Here is a 19,103-nt window from a genome sequence, read left to right as displayed (position 1 = left end):
TACAAAAGTGAAATTGTGATGATAATTCGTGGAGATAAGAAGATAAAGTTGATAAGTGACGTTATAAATCTAATTTATATGATATTTTTCAGATAGTATAGATGTTACTTGAAAATGTGCAATGTATTGTAGTTGGAACTTATTTTATTCTTGTAAAATGTGTTAAAAATTAGGAAATAGGAATAAAGCGATAAGAAATAAACCTAAAAAAATACAGTGTAGTCTCCGATTTATGTTTTTGTTTTCTTTACACTGTTTCATAATTCTTTACATTTTTTTTTTCATGTGTATATAATCTGTTTCTGCTCCAGTATTTTCTGACTATGTCTGTGGCAGTCGTAAAGTCACAAAAATATTCGATTTTTGTTTCTTTGTTTTTGCCGGTGTTTTGTTCTTTTCGCAGATATACATAATTATTGAGTAAGTAATAGAAATTTTTGCAAATATTATGTAAACTGAGATTTTATCATGATAACAAACGTTGATGTTATTTCCTATATAAATTTATTTCTGGTTTTTTTCACACGTGCATACACCATTTTTAAATACTGGTTTATCATAAATAATGGCCTTGAGAGGCTTTAACGAAAGCTTTAGATGACTAAAACTTAAATGTTACTACTAACAAATTATTCCAAGATTTGTTTTAATCTCGAACAAAAATGCCAAATAAGCGTCTTGGTTTAGTTCATTGAAATTTTGATGTTAAATTACACTTAATTCCTAAATAAAAAAATTACTAAAATAATATACTCTTCAATAAAATGCACTCGAAATCAACAAATTCATATGAATATCATTAAAAGATGTAACTTTTACATTATGACTCTGTTATGCAATTAGGCGCGGTTCACATCTGGCCACAGTTGGTCAGTAGCTTTTAATAACTGAACTGGCATCCAACTGTCACAGTTACTATCTATATCTAACCCATGCGATTGTCCAACTGCACTGGCTAAGTGTGAACTGCGCATTTTTATTTTGGAGTGTCCCCAATACTACTCTTGTAATTCTTGATTTAATTGCTCTGTCATGTAGTTTGTAAATAACAATTATCTCCCTTACCTTATCCTATTCCCGTAGTGTCGGCGATCCGGGTTTTTCTTCTCCAAATAACTCTATCATCCATCATCTAGGAAACACTCCCTATTTGGTTGTAACACCTTTCAGACAATGGAGATAGAGCTCTACCGGTAAAGAGGAGCTAACAAGCATATTCCTATCAAAGGTTTGCAGCGCATCTGCAGTTCCTATAGCATTGCGGATGTTAGTGGGCATCAGATTTAATACCAAGCGATCCACTACTTATACCCGCATATTCTATAAAAAAACCTCCACACTCATAAATAAAGTTCTTGTAACATGTTCATCCCTTCTCATAAGATGTCTATATCATACTAATATTATAAATGCGAAAGTTTAGATGGATGTTTGTTAGTTTATAGCCTAAATGGCTGAACCGATTTCAATTAAATTTGGTATAGATGTAGAGGATAGTCTGGAAGAACACATACTCACTTTTGTTTTCTTATCCCATGCGTACGGAGTCGCGGGCGAAAGCTAATAAATAACAATGTTACAGTTAAATGGCAAACAGAAGTTGGGGAAACCAAAGTCAAGATTGGGATCCTATGAGAGATGACTTCAACAATTCAACATTTGACCCACAATACCCAGATGATAACGCAGGGTAAGTATTTCTATAAGAAAAGGAGACCAAGATATTCATAAAATTTAGTGGTAGTAGTTGACACTTCATTTGGGTGATTTTTCACAATCTCACACCACATGTGAAAATTGTAGATATTGTGTCTAAATAATTTAGATTAGTATGACAACTCATTTCAAATTTAGTAGGGATGGTTTGTGTAATATGAGTCAGGAATCTTATTGTTTTTCGATTTTTATTCTTATAGAAGTTGGAATTGATAGATTTATAGTTATAACTCATGAAATAAAAAAAAAACACTGTTTTCTCAAATTAATAATGACCATAACAAATAATGAGAGTAAATAAATGTTTATTACTACTACAGCTGTACATAATCTAATTGGATTTCGCTATTATTTCTGTCATCGCTAAATTCTCTACACTATAATCAATACTAGAATTGTCCTTTAAATTAGTTAATAAGAAAATAATAATTTTAGTTGAGTTCGATAATTATTTAAACCAAATTCGATACTTCATAATTGTTTGCTGCGTGTTTGTTTCGTCACTGCGATATCTGTCTATTAAGTATGACAATTGCCTTCATAGAAATTGAATTCGATACTTCATATGCGTCATTTATTATTATTAATTTTAATATTAGTAAGATATACATAAGGTGGCTCAGTGGTTTAATCACTTGACTTGTAATCTACAGATCTTGGGTTCGAATCCCGCTGTACCTGTGATTTTCAAATTTTCATATGTACATAATTTACCCGACATTCTTACGGTAACCATAACCTGCACGTATTAGCAAGGAATTTCAAAGATATGTGTGCAGTTGACCAACCTGCATTTGGCCAGCATGGTTGACTATGGCCTAGTCACCATAACTTATCACAGGTTCCGAGTCTGGGGACTTATAGTGAGCTGGTGATGATGATGATGAAATAATCTTATTAATATTATAAATGCGAAAGTTTAAATGGATGTTTGTTAAAGTTTGTAGCCTAAACGACTTTACGGATCTCCATGAAATTTGGCATAGACGTAGAGGATACTCTGGAAGAACATGGGCTACACACTATTGTTATTTTTTACTTACACGCTGACGGAGTCGCGCGCGAAAGCTAGTAAATAATAGAAAGATAGCCTATATAACATAACTTTTTAATGGTGAAAGATTTATTGAAATCAGCTAAACAGTTTTCGAGTTATTTTAATATATAAATCTGGTGATGATGAAGATATGCAGTGGAAACCTATCTTTGTTACAGCAGAGGTGTACAACTAGACCACACCCGGATCTACATCACAAATTTACCATGGAATTTAACTGATGATGGATTGCGTACCATATTTAGCAAATATGGTACTATTAAAGAATCTTTTCTTAGCCGTGATCTGAATAAACGCTATGCATTGGTCAAGTATGAAACATCAGGGTATGTTTGAATTGTTATACTAGGTTAAGTTTTAACAGTGGTAGTAGGTAGTAGGTAGTGGTAACACGCTTTAACATCTTCGCACTGTAGGGCTCGCCCGGTGTAATACAACGACCACACAGAAGACAGGCTTGGAGCAAATCCATGTACAGCCTGATGAGTGGTGCCGGAAGCCCAACTTTAGTCCCTTTTCTTTTCCACCCATTTTCTTATAACAGGAGGATAGGAAGGAAAATTGGATTTGACATTAGAGAAGACGCATAGGAAGGGGATATATCCTCTTCATGCGCCTCTTCTCTGTTGATTAAGTGTAGGAAAAAAATTGTTTGGAAAATCAATTATTAGAAAGGATGGGAAGGTTACAAATTATGGCAGATAGATGTTCCTTTTTTATATCATAAAGTGGCAAATGAGCAAAAGGCTATTTCCCCTTACTATGCGTCTCCTGCACCGTCAAATCCACGTTCCCTTTCCAACAGAAAAAGGATGGGAAGGAAAATGGGACTAAAGTTGGGCCTTCGTAATCAGAGTGTACGCGGAATTTCTTCCACTTCACGCCTGTCTTGTGTGTGGTAGTGGTATTGCTGGCGGGCCCTACAGTGCGAAGTATTAAAGTGGGCTCTACCATTGTTATAATCTGTTGATTTAGAAATACTCTGTTTATTAATTGTTCCTGAACACTAGTTCTAATAAAATATGATGAGAATAAAGTCTATGTTACTCACAGATAAATTACCTTCACAATGGTGAAAGAATTAAAAAAATCGGCCCAGGAGTTTGAGTTAATTCAATACATACAAAAATACAAACCTTTCCTTTCTATAATACTAGCTGTTCCCATGCGACTTCATCCGCATAAAATTATGAAAATTTCATTTTATTTAGTGATGGGACTCGAGTTGCTTTTTACTCGAGTGACTCGAGTCATTTTTTTCTTACTCGGACTCGAGTGAAATTTTTGACAACCCGAGTTGCGAGTGACTCGAGTTGACTCGAATTACGAGTGACTCGTAACCATTTTGTTGGTTTATACTAAGCGGAGTAAGAAATTTTTACAGCATTTTCAGTTAAATTTGTTATCTTTTTAAAAACACACTATTTCTGTTCTTTTATAGAGTTTATTTAAGCTTTGTTTAAGTTAATTAACTTTACTTAACTTAACTTTAAAATTTTAAAGTATGATTATTATCAAAATTGTGTAAGAACATAATCAAACTCAACAAAATCAAAATATTTTGATCTCATGAAAATTACTTGTAAGAATTTATTAAAATGGATTTGAACTTATTTATAGTACACTATAAAATTTCAACTAATAGATGATATAAGGAAAACACTATTTTTACACATTTTGTACAGATTTTTTGAGTAACTTTTAAGTTAATGCGAAAATAATTTCTTTATGTTAAATTAACATTGTTTTATTGGTTTTAAAATTTTGGTTCCTCGATTTTTATATTCCGAGTGACTCGCGTCTATAAACATCACTCGAGTCTTACCTTCACTCGAGTGGCATTCGAGTGAGAAAGTTACGAGTACCGAGTGACTCGAGTGAAAAAAAATCACTCGAGTCCCATCACTAATTTTATTGTTTACATGTGTCAAATTATCAATTGCAAATGTCAAAATGACATGACAACTAATCATGGCAACCTAGCTTCTTTGATGTTGGCAGCGACTTATGGTCTCTTTTCCACATTAGGGTTTTTATCCAAAATATTTACCCTCCTAAGTTTAATAACGTGAAAATATATAGCCTAAAGCGTGACATAAGTTTAGGGCTTTTTATTAGAAAAGGAGTTATTCAAAAATATGGTGTAATTGCTGACGTCTTAGGCAACAAAGAAGTGTGTGTTTACGCATTACTATAATAGTAGAGATGTACATTTGGACAATATTGTTTCAACATATTTTCTTGTTTTAGGGAAGCCAAGCTTGCTATGATGAAACTAAATAAGACTGAACCACTCAAAATGTTTGTAAATATTGCACACAAGGTAAATAAGCAAAGCATATTAATATTATAAATGCGAAAGTTTAGATGGGTGGATTTTTTTTTTTTATAACATGAGATGGCAAACGAGCAAGCGGCCACCTGAATCCGCCAAAATGGCGAAGCGACCGCTACCCATAGACAACTACAATTGCAGATGCGTCGCCTACCCTTATCCGACGGAGGAGGAGACGCACATAAAGAGGATATTTCCTCTTCCTATGCATCTCCTCCATCGTCAAATCCACTTCCCTTTCCCATCCTCTCATAAGAAAAGGGTGGTAAAGAGAAAGGGACTTAAATTAGGCGTCCGGCACCACACTCATCAGATGAAACACGGCATTGGTTCCATTTCACGCCTGTCTTCTGTGTGGTCGTGGTATTACACCGGGCGTGCTGGCCCTGCAGTGCTAAGATGTTAAAGCGGGTACTACCAATGTTAGAGTTTGTAGCCTAAATGGTTTAATGGATTGCAATGGAATTTGTAAATGTGAAATGTATGTATTAAAAATCATCAAAACTCCTGATCATATAACAAGGGCAAGTTGTATGTTATTTTTATATTTAATTTCATTAAATTGCCTAATAACTATAGTTTCTTTATGCAGAAAAGGCCGTTTATTAATGACCCGAGGGACCGTGGCAGCAATCACACGTCACAAATGTCTAGAGACGAAACTTCTAGTATTTGCAGCAGGGGACGGAATAGTCGGTGAGTTTGTAGCATTTTAGTTGATTTCCATTCAGGAATCATGTACAAAAACGCGTAATTTAACAAAACGTAATGAGACCACTGGTCTAAATAAATGGACAGGTAGTAAAACATATTTGGTGCCTTTTTTTTCGACATTTAGCACTGACTGGACTAAACTATCGCACAACGGTTGTGTGATTGTCGATTGTTTTGCAGCCACTCATCTGTTTAGTTGTACACCTAAACATCGAGAAGTGCGCATCATGAAAGCTTATAGCAATCAAAGACACAACAGTTCTGCGATAGTTTATTTAAAAGTGTGCTTGCGCTCTAACAGCCAGTAACATCTAAAACTCCGACTCGTTGTGAAGCATTAGCTGTAATTTCCAAGCAATCGCCTATCCATTTGTACAGACCAGAGTTTGGTCTAAATTCCAATCATTTCTGTAAGCACTGTTTTACAGTTACAATAAAGCTATAAAGAATTGTTTAAATTTTTGTTAGGATTAAAACTAATAGCAAATGTTTTTTTTATAATTATGTAAATTAATGTTATTTAAAGGATATTTCTTTTATTTACACAATAATATAAAGACGCCCAAAGTAGCAATTTAAAACTTAAATATAAAATTCACGATGTTCATCTTTGATCTGGAAAAGCGCGCAAAACTTTCTGAAGTCACACTTACTCTTTGTTCTGTCAATGTCATTGTTTAAATTGTTACTCGTTTCGAAAATACGTTACTTATTGAATTTGTAACAGAATTATTATTTAATGTTGATATAATAGTTTTTTATTCGTTATTTACTAAAAAAAACATGAGTGTTGTTTAAATGGTGATGTTTTTAGATACATATAGCGTGTTTAATGAAAAAAACGTAAGTTACGGGTATCAAAATATTGTTCATTTTGTAAATTAGATCGTTTTATGCATCACGAGTTTGAAATTCGCTTTAAAAAGATGCAATAGTGTTTTATTTAGTGTTTCGATATACGAAAACATTTACGAATAAAGTAGTGAAATGTTTACAAAAGCGGTATTTGAAAATAATTATATTTTGCGTAGGTTTTTGCAAGATTTTACTCATAAAAGGTATTTGGATATTTGATATTATGTTTATATTACTATTATAATGCTTTTTTTGTAACAAATGTAAACATAATTTTCGTTTTTTATTAACGTTTTGAATATGAATGTCGATTTTTGATTCACGTGGGCAAGAAATTCGATATTAAGAAGTTTGAAATTACTTAGTGCGTTGGCGCAGCGACCCAAAGTGGGTTTTCTTGGCCTCTTTTTCTCTAGTGTCGATTTCGTAACAGAGACTTTTCTGTGGACAGGTTATCAGCCCGCTGCATAGTGTGGTTTCATTTTAAAAAGATTATTCTATTTAATTTCCAGTAGAATGGACGACACTCAACCATCTATCAACAGTGAGGGTGATATGGACGATTTGATTGGAGAAGATGAACTGGTGAGTTTTTATGTACAGTTAGGGAAATTTGCAGTGTTCCACTTTGAGAAATATGCTTGTAATGAGACAATTTTCGTTTTGTTTTATAACTAAACTAGCTGTTACTATGCAACTTTATCCACATAAAATTATTAAAACATCATTCTATTGTTCACATTTACCATCAATTGCAAATTTGAAAATGACATGACATGTCAAACCATGGCAACCTTGCTTCCTTGATGATGGCAACTTATGGTCTCTTTCCCACATTAGGGTTTTTATCCAAAATATTTACTCCTAAGTTTATCGGCGTGAAAATATATAGCCTAAAGCGTGACGTAAGTGTAGGGCGTCTTATTAAAGAGAGAATTATTCAAAATTATGCTGTAATAACTGACATCTTAGGCAACAAAGAAGTGTGTGTTTACCCTTTATTACAATAGTATAGATAAATAATTAGGTAATAGAGAGATGTGTAAATGGGATCCCAAAAAAATCAATTATCTATGTACTGATGACTGACATTTTTGTACAGATATTTAAAAACAGTGTAAGTATTAGAGGAAGTTTGAAAGTAAAACCAATGGTAGAGAAGGTAAGGAGTAAACGGTTAGTTTGGAATGGCCATGTGTTAAATCACATGTGACAAGGAGAATGTTTTATAAGTGTGCTTAGTAATAATAATAATAAAGTCATTTAATCCATTCAGTAGGCAAACATTATACACTTAATTACACAGTTGACAAAAATAATGACGGAGGAAACGAAAGTTTTACAAACAACAACAAAATATATACAAATACACAATAATAAGCATCAATCAAAAATACAGTACAAGTAGACAGAAAGAGATGTGTTGTGTGAAACATCAAGAAGACAGTGACTGTAATGGCAGATGATAGAGTTATGTGGAGGAAAAAACCTTTTTTGCCCCTAGGAGAGTAGGATAAGAAGGAAGATTTTAATTATTACACACAAGTCTTTGCTTAAGTGATATCTAAACTATTACAGGGTCTGGTGAACAGCTCGGACCCTGACCTCCACCTGGAGCTGGTGCAGCTCAAGATGGAGCGGATTAAACTGCAAGAAGAGAAGTTGGAGTGTAAACGAATGATGATACTTAACCGAGCTGGAAAGAAGTCGGTGAGTGTTCCTCTATATCTATTTTTTTTTAAATATATTGTTGGGTGATAGGACATTTGTTTTAGCGCCATTAGGTTAAATGTTTAGAAGAGTCTAAAGTTTCGTATGGTAATAATTCTTTATTTACATATATTCGTCTTCGATCTAGTCTACTATCATAATGACATTTCTTTTCCTCCTCTTCACTGACATGCGCCGTCGATGTTTCTGCATGCCAGATACATCGGCACAAGTCATTTAAAGTTTTCATTTTTAGAAAAAAAAAACATAAAAACCATTAAAAATAATATCAATAGCTGTTCCCGTGCAGCTGCATCCGAAAGTAATTATGATAATTTTATTTTATTGTTTAAATTTGTCAAATTACTAATAGCAAATGTCAAAATGACACGACATGACAAAGCATGGCAACCTTGCTTCCTTGATGTTGGCAGCAACTTATGGTCTCTTTCCCACATTAGGGTTTTTATCCAAAACATTTACTCTCTATGTTTAATGGCATCAAAATATATAGCCTAAAGCGTAAGTGTAGGGTTTTGTATTAAAAAATGAATTATTCAAAATAAATTGTAATTGCTGACATCTTAGGCAACATAGAAGTGTGTGTTTACGCATTACTATAATAGTATTGTGTTTGCGAATAGCCACGTCTTTGGATAGTATTGAAATTAGGTCTGATACCGAGTACGGGTCTAAAGGACGGTAAGGTTCGGAAAAGTTCCCCGAAGCGAATACTTGCGGGGCTTACCTGTTTGTTCTGCGCTGCGCGTATTAGGTGGTCTTGCTGCACTGTTAGTTCGTTCACTGCTTAACTTACACTTACTTCTCCCTAAGTCCCGCATGCGTATGTGTCAACGCTGTAAAGTAAGAAGTAAGTCGCTGTAAAGTTCCAAAAGATGAAGAAAGAGCGAAGGAGGATGGATTATGACAAAGGGTCGAAGAAGGTCGGTTGACATAATAAAATGTGGAATGCGGTGACGATACAAGTATAGATGAATAAATCTTGATACTAATATCTTATTCTTACAGTAAATGTATGTTTAAATAAATTTTTACTATTTGTTAATTTCAGGTACCTGTGAGTTCTAAAAATAGGAGTGTTTTAGCCGATGGAAGGATCGTAGTAAGAAATAATAATGACAGGTTAGTAGCTTTTATCAAACTTTTTATTTCTTGCTTATACTCAGAGATGTTGAGTGGATACTATGAAAAACTATTAATATATATTAATATATAAATGTTGAAACCTTTTAAGTAAGAGAATTGTTTTTTTTTCTAAAGATTTCGCTATGGAAATTATCGTAGGTAAGTTATTCTTGTTTCATTTTAACTAACTGGTAGAGTGTCGGTGGCTCAGTGGTTTAAGCACTTGACTTGTAATCTACAGGTATTGAGTTCGAATCCCGCTGTACCAATGTGATTTTCGATTTTTCATATGAACGTATAATTTACCCGACGTTCTTACGGTGAAGGAAAACATCGTGATGCACATATCGACGAAGAAATTCAAAGATATGTGTGAAGTCAACCAACCCGCAGTACAGCGTGGTTGACTATGGCCTAGTCATCCCGTATTAGGGTAGGCTCCGAGCCCCTCGGTGGGGACGTATAGTGAGCTGGTGATGATGGTGATGAACTAACTGGTTGTTGCTCGTGACATCGTTCGCGTGCTATTAGAAAACATACGAACTATATAAATAACAAAAAGCTACATATCCCGGGAACCGGACATTTCTCGGGGATGAAGCTTATCCCATGTGTACTCCACACTTTGTTTTATATCTGTGACAAATTTCAATAAGATATGTTGAACCGTTGCAGAATGATCGAGTAAACATTAAAAAACTAAATTAATGAATCCCACGGGAACCGTAACTATTCCCGGGATAAAAAGTAGTCTATGTGTTCTTCCAGAGTATGCACTAAACCTGTGCCAAATTTCATGGAGATCCGTTCAGCAGTTTAGGCTACAAACTCTAACAAACATCCATCGTAACTTTCGCATTTATAATATTAGTAAGAAGTAAGACTAGCTGTTGCACGTGACATCGTACACGTGGAATTTTAGAAATATAAAAAAAAAAAACAATAAAAATCCTTATAATTTCATGCGGATGAAGCCGCACGGGAATAGATAGTTTTTTTTTATTATGATTTTCTTTTAATTTCACAGACCCAGCGAAGTGACCGGAGATTCGGAGAGTTTTGGTGTCGGAAGTGGAGATGCGGTGAGTTGATTTTATTATCTCTGTATTTAGTAGTAACATTTTGTTATAATCCCCTTGATATTAAAAAATATATGCCATAGTAAATCTGATATGAACACTAGCTGTAGCTCGCGACTTCGTCCGCGTGAAAATTACAATAATTAAACAAAAATTATAATAATTATAGCCTATGTTATTAACAGATATTACCTTTAGTGGTGAAAGAATTTTTAAAAACAGCCCAATAGTTTTTACGTAAATCTAAAATATGCATAAATTCAAAATTTTTTTATCTTTATAATGTTGGTATAGATTTTAGGCAATGTTTTTTTCACTAAAACTAATCACGTATAGTAGTTTTTAATCTGTTTAATTAAATCTGAAATACACATGCCAGTGGAACAAGCTGGCTTGATAGTTACTAGCACAATGTATTCATATATGACAGTATAATGACTATTATATGAGAATTCAGTCTTAAATTTCGTAAACATTTATTTTCCAACTAGCTGTTCCCATGCGACTTCATTCGCATGAAATTATTAAGATTATTTTATTAATTACATTTGTCAAATTCAATTGCAAATGTCAAAATGACATAACATGATAAACCTTAGCAATCTTGCTTCTTGATGTTGGCAGCAACTTATGGTCTCTTTCCCACATTAGGATTTTATCCAAAATGTTTACCGCTAAGTTTAATGGCGTGAAAATATATAGCCTAAAGCGTGACGTAAGTGTAGGGCTTATTATTAAAGAAAGAATTATTCGACAATATGCTGTAATTGCTGACATCTTAGGCAATAGTACTACAATAGTATAGAATTTTATGAAATAACTAAAAAAAAACACAAATAATCTAAATTCCGCCGTATTTCATCCAAGTTTGTTTATTTAAATGCGTTTATAATCGACATATAGTATTAACAGAGATATGGGCAGTAGTTGTCTATTATGTTACGAAAAATTGTATTTTTAACTCTTATAGGAGTTTGTAAAATCTACACCCTTACAAATAAACGCGGTATAAAACTAAAATAAACTGATACTCAGTCAAGCAAAATTTGTACTAATATTTTTCAATCAGAAAGTGTTAAGATTGAATGATGGCTACAAAGGAAGAGGAAGACTGAAAAAAGTATGGATTGTGTGAAAGAGGATATGCTTGAGGAAGGAGTGGATTCAGATATGGCTGATAGAGATGTATGGAAGAGCACATACTGTGCTTACCCTCTATAAGGGATAAAGGCAACTTGTGATTTGTAAGTCTGGAATTATATAAACTTTTTGGTTTTATGACTGTTTATATTTGGTACGAGCTGTGGCTCGTATACTTCGTTAGCGCGGATTAAAAAAAGTCATCTATCAAATTCCCGCGTTCCAATCAGTCCACCCGTTTCAGTGATAGCGGTTCGGTCGTCATTTTGATAGCGCGGGATTAAAAAAAATGTAGCCTATAACATGCGGGTCTATGTCAGCTACCCTCCAGTGAAAGTTTGGTCGAAATCGGCCCAGACGTTTCGGAGATTACCCGGAACAAACGCGGCTTGCAGACACACAGACAGACAAAATTTTTTTTAATGCCTTTTTCGTTATCAACAACGCAAATACATCATCTTCCCGAAATCTGGAATTTTTCTTTTGATATTACAAACAGACACTCCAATTTTATTATTATGTATAGTTATTGATTAGGAAAAAACATAAATAATCGTTTTTTAAACAAAATTATTTATATTATCTTTTTTTGCTAAAACACGTCGGAAAAATTATTTTATCTGTGACTAGCTGTTCCCGTGCGACTTCATCCACATGAAATTATGAATATTTTATTTTATTATTTACATTTGACAAATTATCATTAGCAAATGTCAAAATGAAATGATGTCAACCTTGCTTCCTTGATGTTAGCAACAAATTATGGTCTCTTTCCTACATTAGGGTTTTTATCCAAAATATTTACTCCTAAGTTTAACCGCGTGAAAATATATAGCCTAAAGCATGACGTTAGTGTAAGGCTTTTCATTACAAAAGTAATTATTTAAAAATATGGTGTAATTGCTGACATCTTAGGCAACAAAGAAGTGTGTGTTTACGCTTTATTATAATAGTATAGATATCTCTCTTACTTATCCTACTCCCGTAGGGTGCAACATGATTATTCGCAACCGTCACCCCGCACCCGCCGCCCGTGGGGACAGATGACAATAATAAGTTTCATCCGTCCCATCTTTTGCGACGAGGGGACGGTGGGAACTTTTATTTTTTAACCTATGTTACTAATGCCGTAGTTTTTAAATGCTCAATAATTTGTTGAAGGCCCAGTTTTTAAGTTATTTCAATACATACAAAAAATAAACATATGTTAAATTGTAATTAAAAAAACTCTTAAAATTAGACAATGTATGTGAAATTACAGACAGACAGCGTTCGTTTCGCTATTTTCTCGAATTCAATCTGAACAACTTTAGATGTGTTATGTATTTACCTGTTGCTAGCGACTTTGTCCGCGTGAAATTAAAAAAATAATTAGCACATAGATAAATTACTTTTCTAACAGTCAAAGAGTTAAATCGGCCCAGAAGTTTTTGACTAATTTCAATACATACAGAAAACCAATCTTTTATTAGAAAAAAAAAAAGAAAAAAAGGCAATGTAGATATCTCGTTAGTAGATATAGTGGTAGTATTTGACAACAGTCAATACAGATACCCGATACGTTTGTCTGCAGAATTCGAAACGTTGCCGTGTACAATCTTGGGTGAGGACGAGCTCCGAAGACAGATCCTCGGCGTCAACTTGCGTCCACTTCGAGGATCAGGATAAATCTGTAACAAGTAAAACGGATAATTCTAAATTAACGGAATCTTTGCAATTTAAAACGATAGATGTAAGAGATATGAAAGATTCTAGTAAAACTGGTTATACGAATGAAAAAGATAGCGATAGTGGGACTTTGTATGAATTCAAATTTAGCGATTTTACAAGCGACAATGATGAACATGATGAAACAAATAGAATAATACAATTACGTAATTTAGATTATTTAGATGTTGTTGATGAGAAACTGAAGGTAGTTTTAGTTTTAAACGGTTATCCAAAATCTAAAATGCGATTGAAGGAAATGGAGAAATTTCAAACGGCACTAACAGGGATTATTGATATGCAATTAAAAGCGGGTTTGCTAAAAAAAGTGCCAAGTTTTCATGATTATTATTTGAATAGAGGTGCTATTGTTTGTGTTTGTCGTGATCCGGATACTAGAGATTGGATTGTTAGGATTACAATCGGTCTTGAAGAACGAATGAATGAAAAATTGATACTTTTAGGATCTAAAATTAAAAGAATCTGTCTCGGTTTACTGAAAATACCACAATCTTCGTGGCCGGCGACAGCTTTAGATGTATTTAAGTTATTGCAGTATTTCAATCCGACATTAAAGACAGATATGTGGAAGATATATGCCCAAAAGATTGTTGAAAATGTGGAATGTACTTCTTTTTTAATAGACAGGGTGTCTGGTGAAATTATCAGAGGTCCTACTTTTAAAAATGTAATTGATTATAGTAATATGGAATTTGAATTAACAGGGTACACAGAGATTTATTATGAAAATTTTATGAACGATTTGAGAGATGATTTGAGTAGTGTGGCGTCTAGAGTGAAATTGTTAGAGGAGTTGAAATCTGATGAAGTGATGACTGGAAACGATTCATCACTAAAAGTAGGAGATGAATGGAAAGTAACTAATGAAGTGACTGATATAAAAAAAGATTTAGTTAATTCAGTACAAAAGGATATATTAAAGAAATTGAAAGACGTTGAATATATTAACGATAAAAATGAAACTATCGTTCTGTCTGTTAATACAAACGATACTGTTAGTAATTCAGAAGTTGAGAAAACTCAAATTATTAATGTTCATGATAATGATGAGATAGATTCTTTAGCTGATTTTACAGATAAAGGTGATTCAATATCAGCTAGTAATGAAAATTTAATAGACAGGAATAGTACAATAACTATAGACAGTAATAGAGGTATAGCATATCACAGACGGACAAATTATTTACATGTAGATGCAGAATTGAAAGTAGCAATCGCGTTAGAAGGTTATCCTCAAAATAAATTAGAAGGTACACATATAAGAAGATTGAAACGACTCTTCAAAGAATATCTAAACAAAGATGTTAAAAATAAACGATTTACAAATTTAATTATACCGAAATTTCAAGATGTTTTTCTATCGAATGGCGCTGTGATATACATTTGTGATAGTTTGGAAACTAAAGATTATCTAATAGAGATTTTACCCAAATTTATTAATTCTACCAGTCTCAAATTGATATTTAAGGATGTGAATGACCTAGTACGGTATACGAGAGTTGTGATGCGTTTACCGAAAGAGTTAGCACATTTAGAATCCAAAGATATCATATCCAAATTGGTTGAAAAATATTCCGGTTTGAAACCAGACTGTTGGAAGTATTATTCTGATGTCGCTGGTAAACAGAAAAGACAATTCGGTGTCGATCCAGAATCGATTGATATAATAAAATCGCCAGAATTCAATTTTACATATGAAAATGAATTGATTTCCTTTAGAATTATAGATAGAAAGAGAAAGGATGTTAGTGTGAATGAGATGGAGACAAAATCTAATGCCGCTGATAGTTTAAAAACTGAAGGTAATTGGGAGAAGATTTCCAAAGAAATGTACTGTCCTATAGATACAGATATTTTGAACTCTACGTTAACAAGAATAAGGACAAATCATTATTCTGATATTATTGCTGATGATTTGAAATTATACGTAGGTCCTTGGAATTATCCAGAAACACGAATAGATGAATCATTATTCTTTACTATAAAAAATGCAATGAATCTTTTAGTACTAGATTCTGTTAAAGAGGAAGTAAATGCGTTCATCCCTAAAATACATGATATTTATTTATTTGACGGTGTTATTTTTATTATATGTAAAGATTTTAAAAGTAAACAATGGATTGAAGATAATATTAATGAAGTGAATGGAAAATTGAATATGAATTTGAAATCTACGGAATTTCGTGGTGCTGTAGGTATTGTCAGTATGATGGTTGTTAAAACAGATAAAGATACTGACGAAGTGATATCTATATTACAAGAACAGAATCCGAGATTGCGTACGAAGTTTTGGAGGAAAATAAGCATCGTTCGATCTAAAAATAAATTGGACGTTGTACTGCAGATTGATAAGTTATCAGCGCAAGTGATTTCTGACGCGAGTTTTAATAAATTTGTAGGAACAAGTCCTGTGTTGTTCAAATTAGGACATTTACAATCGTTGATTAGACCTAAAACAAGTCTGGAATATATCGAAAAGAAACATAAAGAGACATCAAATAAAGATGCAAAGAAAATAACAATAGAAAATATAGAAAAAGTTAATAAAATTGAAGGGAAATTATCAAAAATCGATACAGATTCGTATTCGCTGGATAAGAATGAAAGTTTTTGCAAGCTAACATTGAAAGTGCCGTCGAAAATATTACCAGACCATAAAGAGGATTTTAATATAATATTAGATTTACTTGAAGATAAAAATCCCGGGTTGAATACGGAATTGTGGCAGATAAATTACGATACGAATTATCCGGGTAAAGGTAAATTTACTTTATTGGTCGACAAACAGTCAGCATCTGTGATCAAAGGCCAATCTTTTGATCCTACTTTAGGAGGCGAAACATTAAAATTTGTATTCTAAAAATTTCTATTTTAAAATTCCTTATGTCTTTGTGACAACGAATAAAAAGACAGATATTTAACGTATAGACAGGACATTACTCAAAAGGTAGAATAATTTTCATTTGTTATTTTAACTGGCAGATAGTGATACTGTTTACACGCCTGATACCTTCATACAATTTGTCTAAAAAAAATCTATTTTAGACAAACTATAATGTTTTTAAAAATATGCGTTGTAATGCAGGGGTAAAGAATCGATGGCACGTGATACAATATTTTGTGAACATTACCAGTATAAATGCGAATGTTTGGATGTATGGATGTTTACTATCTATGTCCGGAATAGATCTGAATGAAATTTGATATAGATATAGATGATAGATATAAAACACATAGGTTATTTAGTATTTTTTTAATTTTGGGCAGAGGTAAATAGTTAATCATCAAATTAGACTGCACTATAAAAAAATGAAGTATTATTAGCGTCGCAAATAGATCTTACGGAAAATTATGCGGCGAGCTGTAAGCGATTAAAAAACGGGTGCGTACGTGACGCGAGAGAGCACTGTGCGAAAGGGACAGCGTATCGTAAACGCAAGGACTCCAACAAAACTAATAATTGTCACGTCTATTACTGCGTTTAACATCTTAAGTAACACGACACTAAGGTTTAACACCCCTGGACCACCACTAGCATTAGTGTCTAAACTATTTAGAAATGAGGGTAGTTTCGAAATATATTCATAATTATAGAATAGTAAGGGCCTGTCCCACCACTGCCTGATAGAGGCTCAGATAGCTTATGACGTCACTGTCATAAGGAAACAAAATCCGATATTTTACTCGTTGGATTGTGGGACGGGCTCTAAATTTAATTTATAGCTTACGTTTGCACACAATTTATTGTCATACGTGTGGTATACTTCTAATGATTACTGCCACGCCCTGAAGTCACTAAAGGAGCTCCTTAGTGTAGGATTAGTAAGAGAAATTACCTAAGGGACTGCTTAAATGGCTAAACAAGATAGTTTGTAAGTTAGTCTATATCTGAAATTTTCCCGCCAATTTATTGTGATATTTTTAAAATTACATCTAAATCTAGCCATAATTAACTATTTTAAGAAATTTTTGGGACCCAATTAAAAGACATAGAATGTAAATGTTTTTAACTTAGATATAGTAAGGCCCAATTTTAATCCCTTTTCCTTTCCACTCTTTTCTTGAGAGGAAAGGATGGAATGGAAGAGTGGATTTGACGTTGGAGAGGCATAGGAAGAGGAAATGTCCTTTTTATGTGCGTCTCCTCCGTCATAGGGTAGGCAACGCATCTGCAATTGTAGATGTCTATGGGCAGTTGCTTCGACATTTCGGCGATTTCAAGTGGCCGCTTGTTCGTTTGCCATCTTATAATGTATAGAAAAAAAACATCAAAATTAACTAAAAAAGCCTCTGAAGGTCTGTTGGTGTAAATTCTTTTAGAATCTCCATTTAAAATATAAAATGTTTTGAAAAATTGACTCTTAAAAACTCTCAGTTTGGTCTCTATTATAGGTTAAATATCTATGGTAAAGCCCTTAAAGCCTGATTTTTTAAATTTAATTACAAAATATATAAGTGTACTTTTTACTGTGTTTTTACTAAAGGGTAAATTGTACAAATATTTTTATATACAGTAGAACCTCTATAACTTCATAAAATAATATGTTCCCTTCCCATCAGAGCCCAAAACCTCTACAACATAGACCCTTGATAACTTAACCTCTATAACTTAAAATATTTTGTGTTTCCTTTGGACTTTAACTTATCGAGGTTTTTTTTTTTCTAACTTGAAGATTATCAGTAGGTAACAAACAGGCTGATTTTAAAATAAAATTGATTGTAGCCCAATGCGATTTATAACCCTCAGGGTAAATTTTCGTAATACATTTGAAATGCACTTTTTTAATCTATGGTCATCACAATGTTGCCATATGTTGTAGGTTTTTACATAAGTTTTAATATAAGTGTGTTTTGTGATTGTGTTGGCGTATTTAGTTGTTTTTTTAATTTTAATATTAGTTTCTTTTGATTTAATTAGTAATTTGACTTTTAATGTCTTTTTTATAATTCGATTGTATGCATGGACTTTTCAATAAAGTTAATGATTATAATTTTGTTTTTTTTTTTTAATTTAGTTTAGTAGAGAAAATACTGGCAACTTTTTTTATTCTATGCTGATATTATAAAGAGGCAAGATTTGAATTTTTAGACTTTGTATTGAAATAACTCAAAAACTACTGTGCAATTTAAAAATTGTTTTACCATTCGAAAGCTACGTTATCAGTAACATAGGCTATTTTTACTATTTTTATTTAAAACAGTTAGTAATAAATATTCGTAAGCCTGTTACATATATATTACTCACTGATAACTTAGCTTTCTAACTGATAGAATTTTTAAAATCAGCCCAGTAGTTTTTGAGTTATTTCAATATATACAAAAGTATAAATCTTTGCCCCTTAAAGTATTATTATAGGTTCAACTTAGAGGTAGCCAATTAACATATATATCTATCTATACTATTATAATAAAGCGTAAACACACACTTTGTTGCCTAAGATGTCAGCAATTACACCATATTTTCGAATTACTCTTTATTTAATAAAAAGACCTAGGCTTACGACATGCTTTAGGCTATATATTTTCACGCTATTAACCTTAGGGAATAAATAAATTGGAAAAACCTTCATGTGGGAGAGACCATAAGTTGTTGCCAACATCAAGGAAGCAAGGTTGCCATGGT

At 32.9% G+C, this 19,103-nt stretch overlaps 1 protein-coding gene across 6 annotated transcripts in view; it reads left to right on the top strand.

Moving 5' to 3' along the window:
• The first annotated feature begins 316 nt into the window (after positions 1-316).
• The window catches only part of LOC106105925, a 38,048-nt gene continuing 19,261 nt past the window's right edge, over positions 317-19,103 (top strand). For 3 of the 6 annotated variants that reach the window (XM_013286396.1, XM_013286395.1, XM_013286394.1), the window contains exons 1-9: positions 317-420; positions 1,583-1,690; positions 2,932-3,099; positions 5,024-5,096; positions 5,701-5,804; positions 7,190-7,262; positions 8,256-8,387; positions 9,460-9,530; positions 10,561-10,615. In XM_013286396.1, coding sequence (XP_013141850.1) covers positions 1,587-1,690; positions 2,932-3,099; positions 5,024-5,096; positions 5,701-5,804; positions 7,190-7,262; positions 8,256-8,387; positions 9,460-9,530; positions 10,561-10,615 — 780 coding nt within the window. In that variant the 5' untranslated portion in view covers positions 317-420; positions 1,583-1,586. Of the gene's footprint in view, positions 421-1,582; positions 1,691-2,931; positions 3,100-5,023; positions 5,097-5,700; positions 5,805-6,532; positions 6,666-7,189; positions 7,263-8,255; positions 8,388-9,459; positions 9,531-10,560; positions 10,616-13,325; positions 17,551-19,103 lie in introns of those variants that run through there. The other 3 variants (XM_013286390.1, XM_013286391.1, XM_013286392.1) reach the window with 3 other exon arrangements.

Source organism: Papilio polytes, unplaced genomic scaffold (genome assembly GCF_000836215.1).
Source record: "Papilio polytes unplaced genomic scaffold, Ppol_1.0 DF822622.1, whole genome shotgun sequence".
Lineage (NCBI taxonomy): Eukaryota > Metazoa > Arthropoda > Insecta > Lepidoptera > Papilionidae > Papilio > Papilio polytes.
This window is presented reverse-complemented; position numbering and strand designations above follow the sequence as displayed.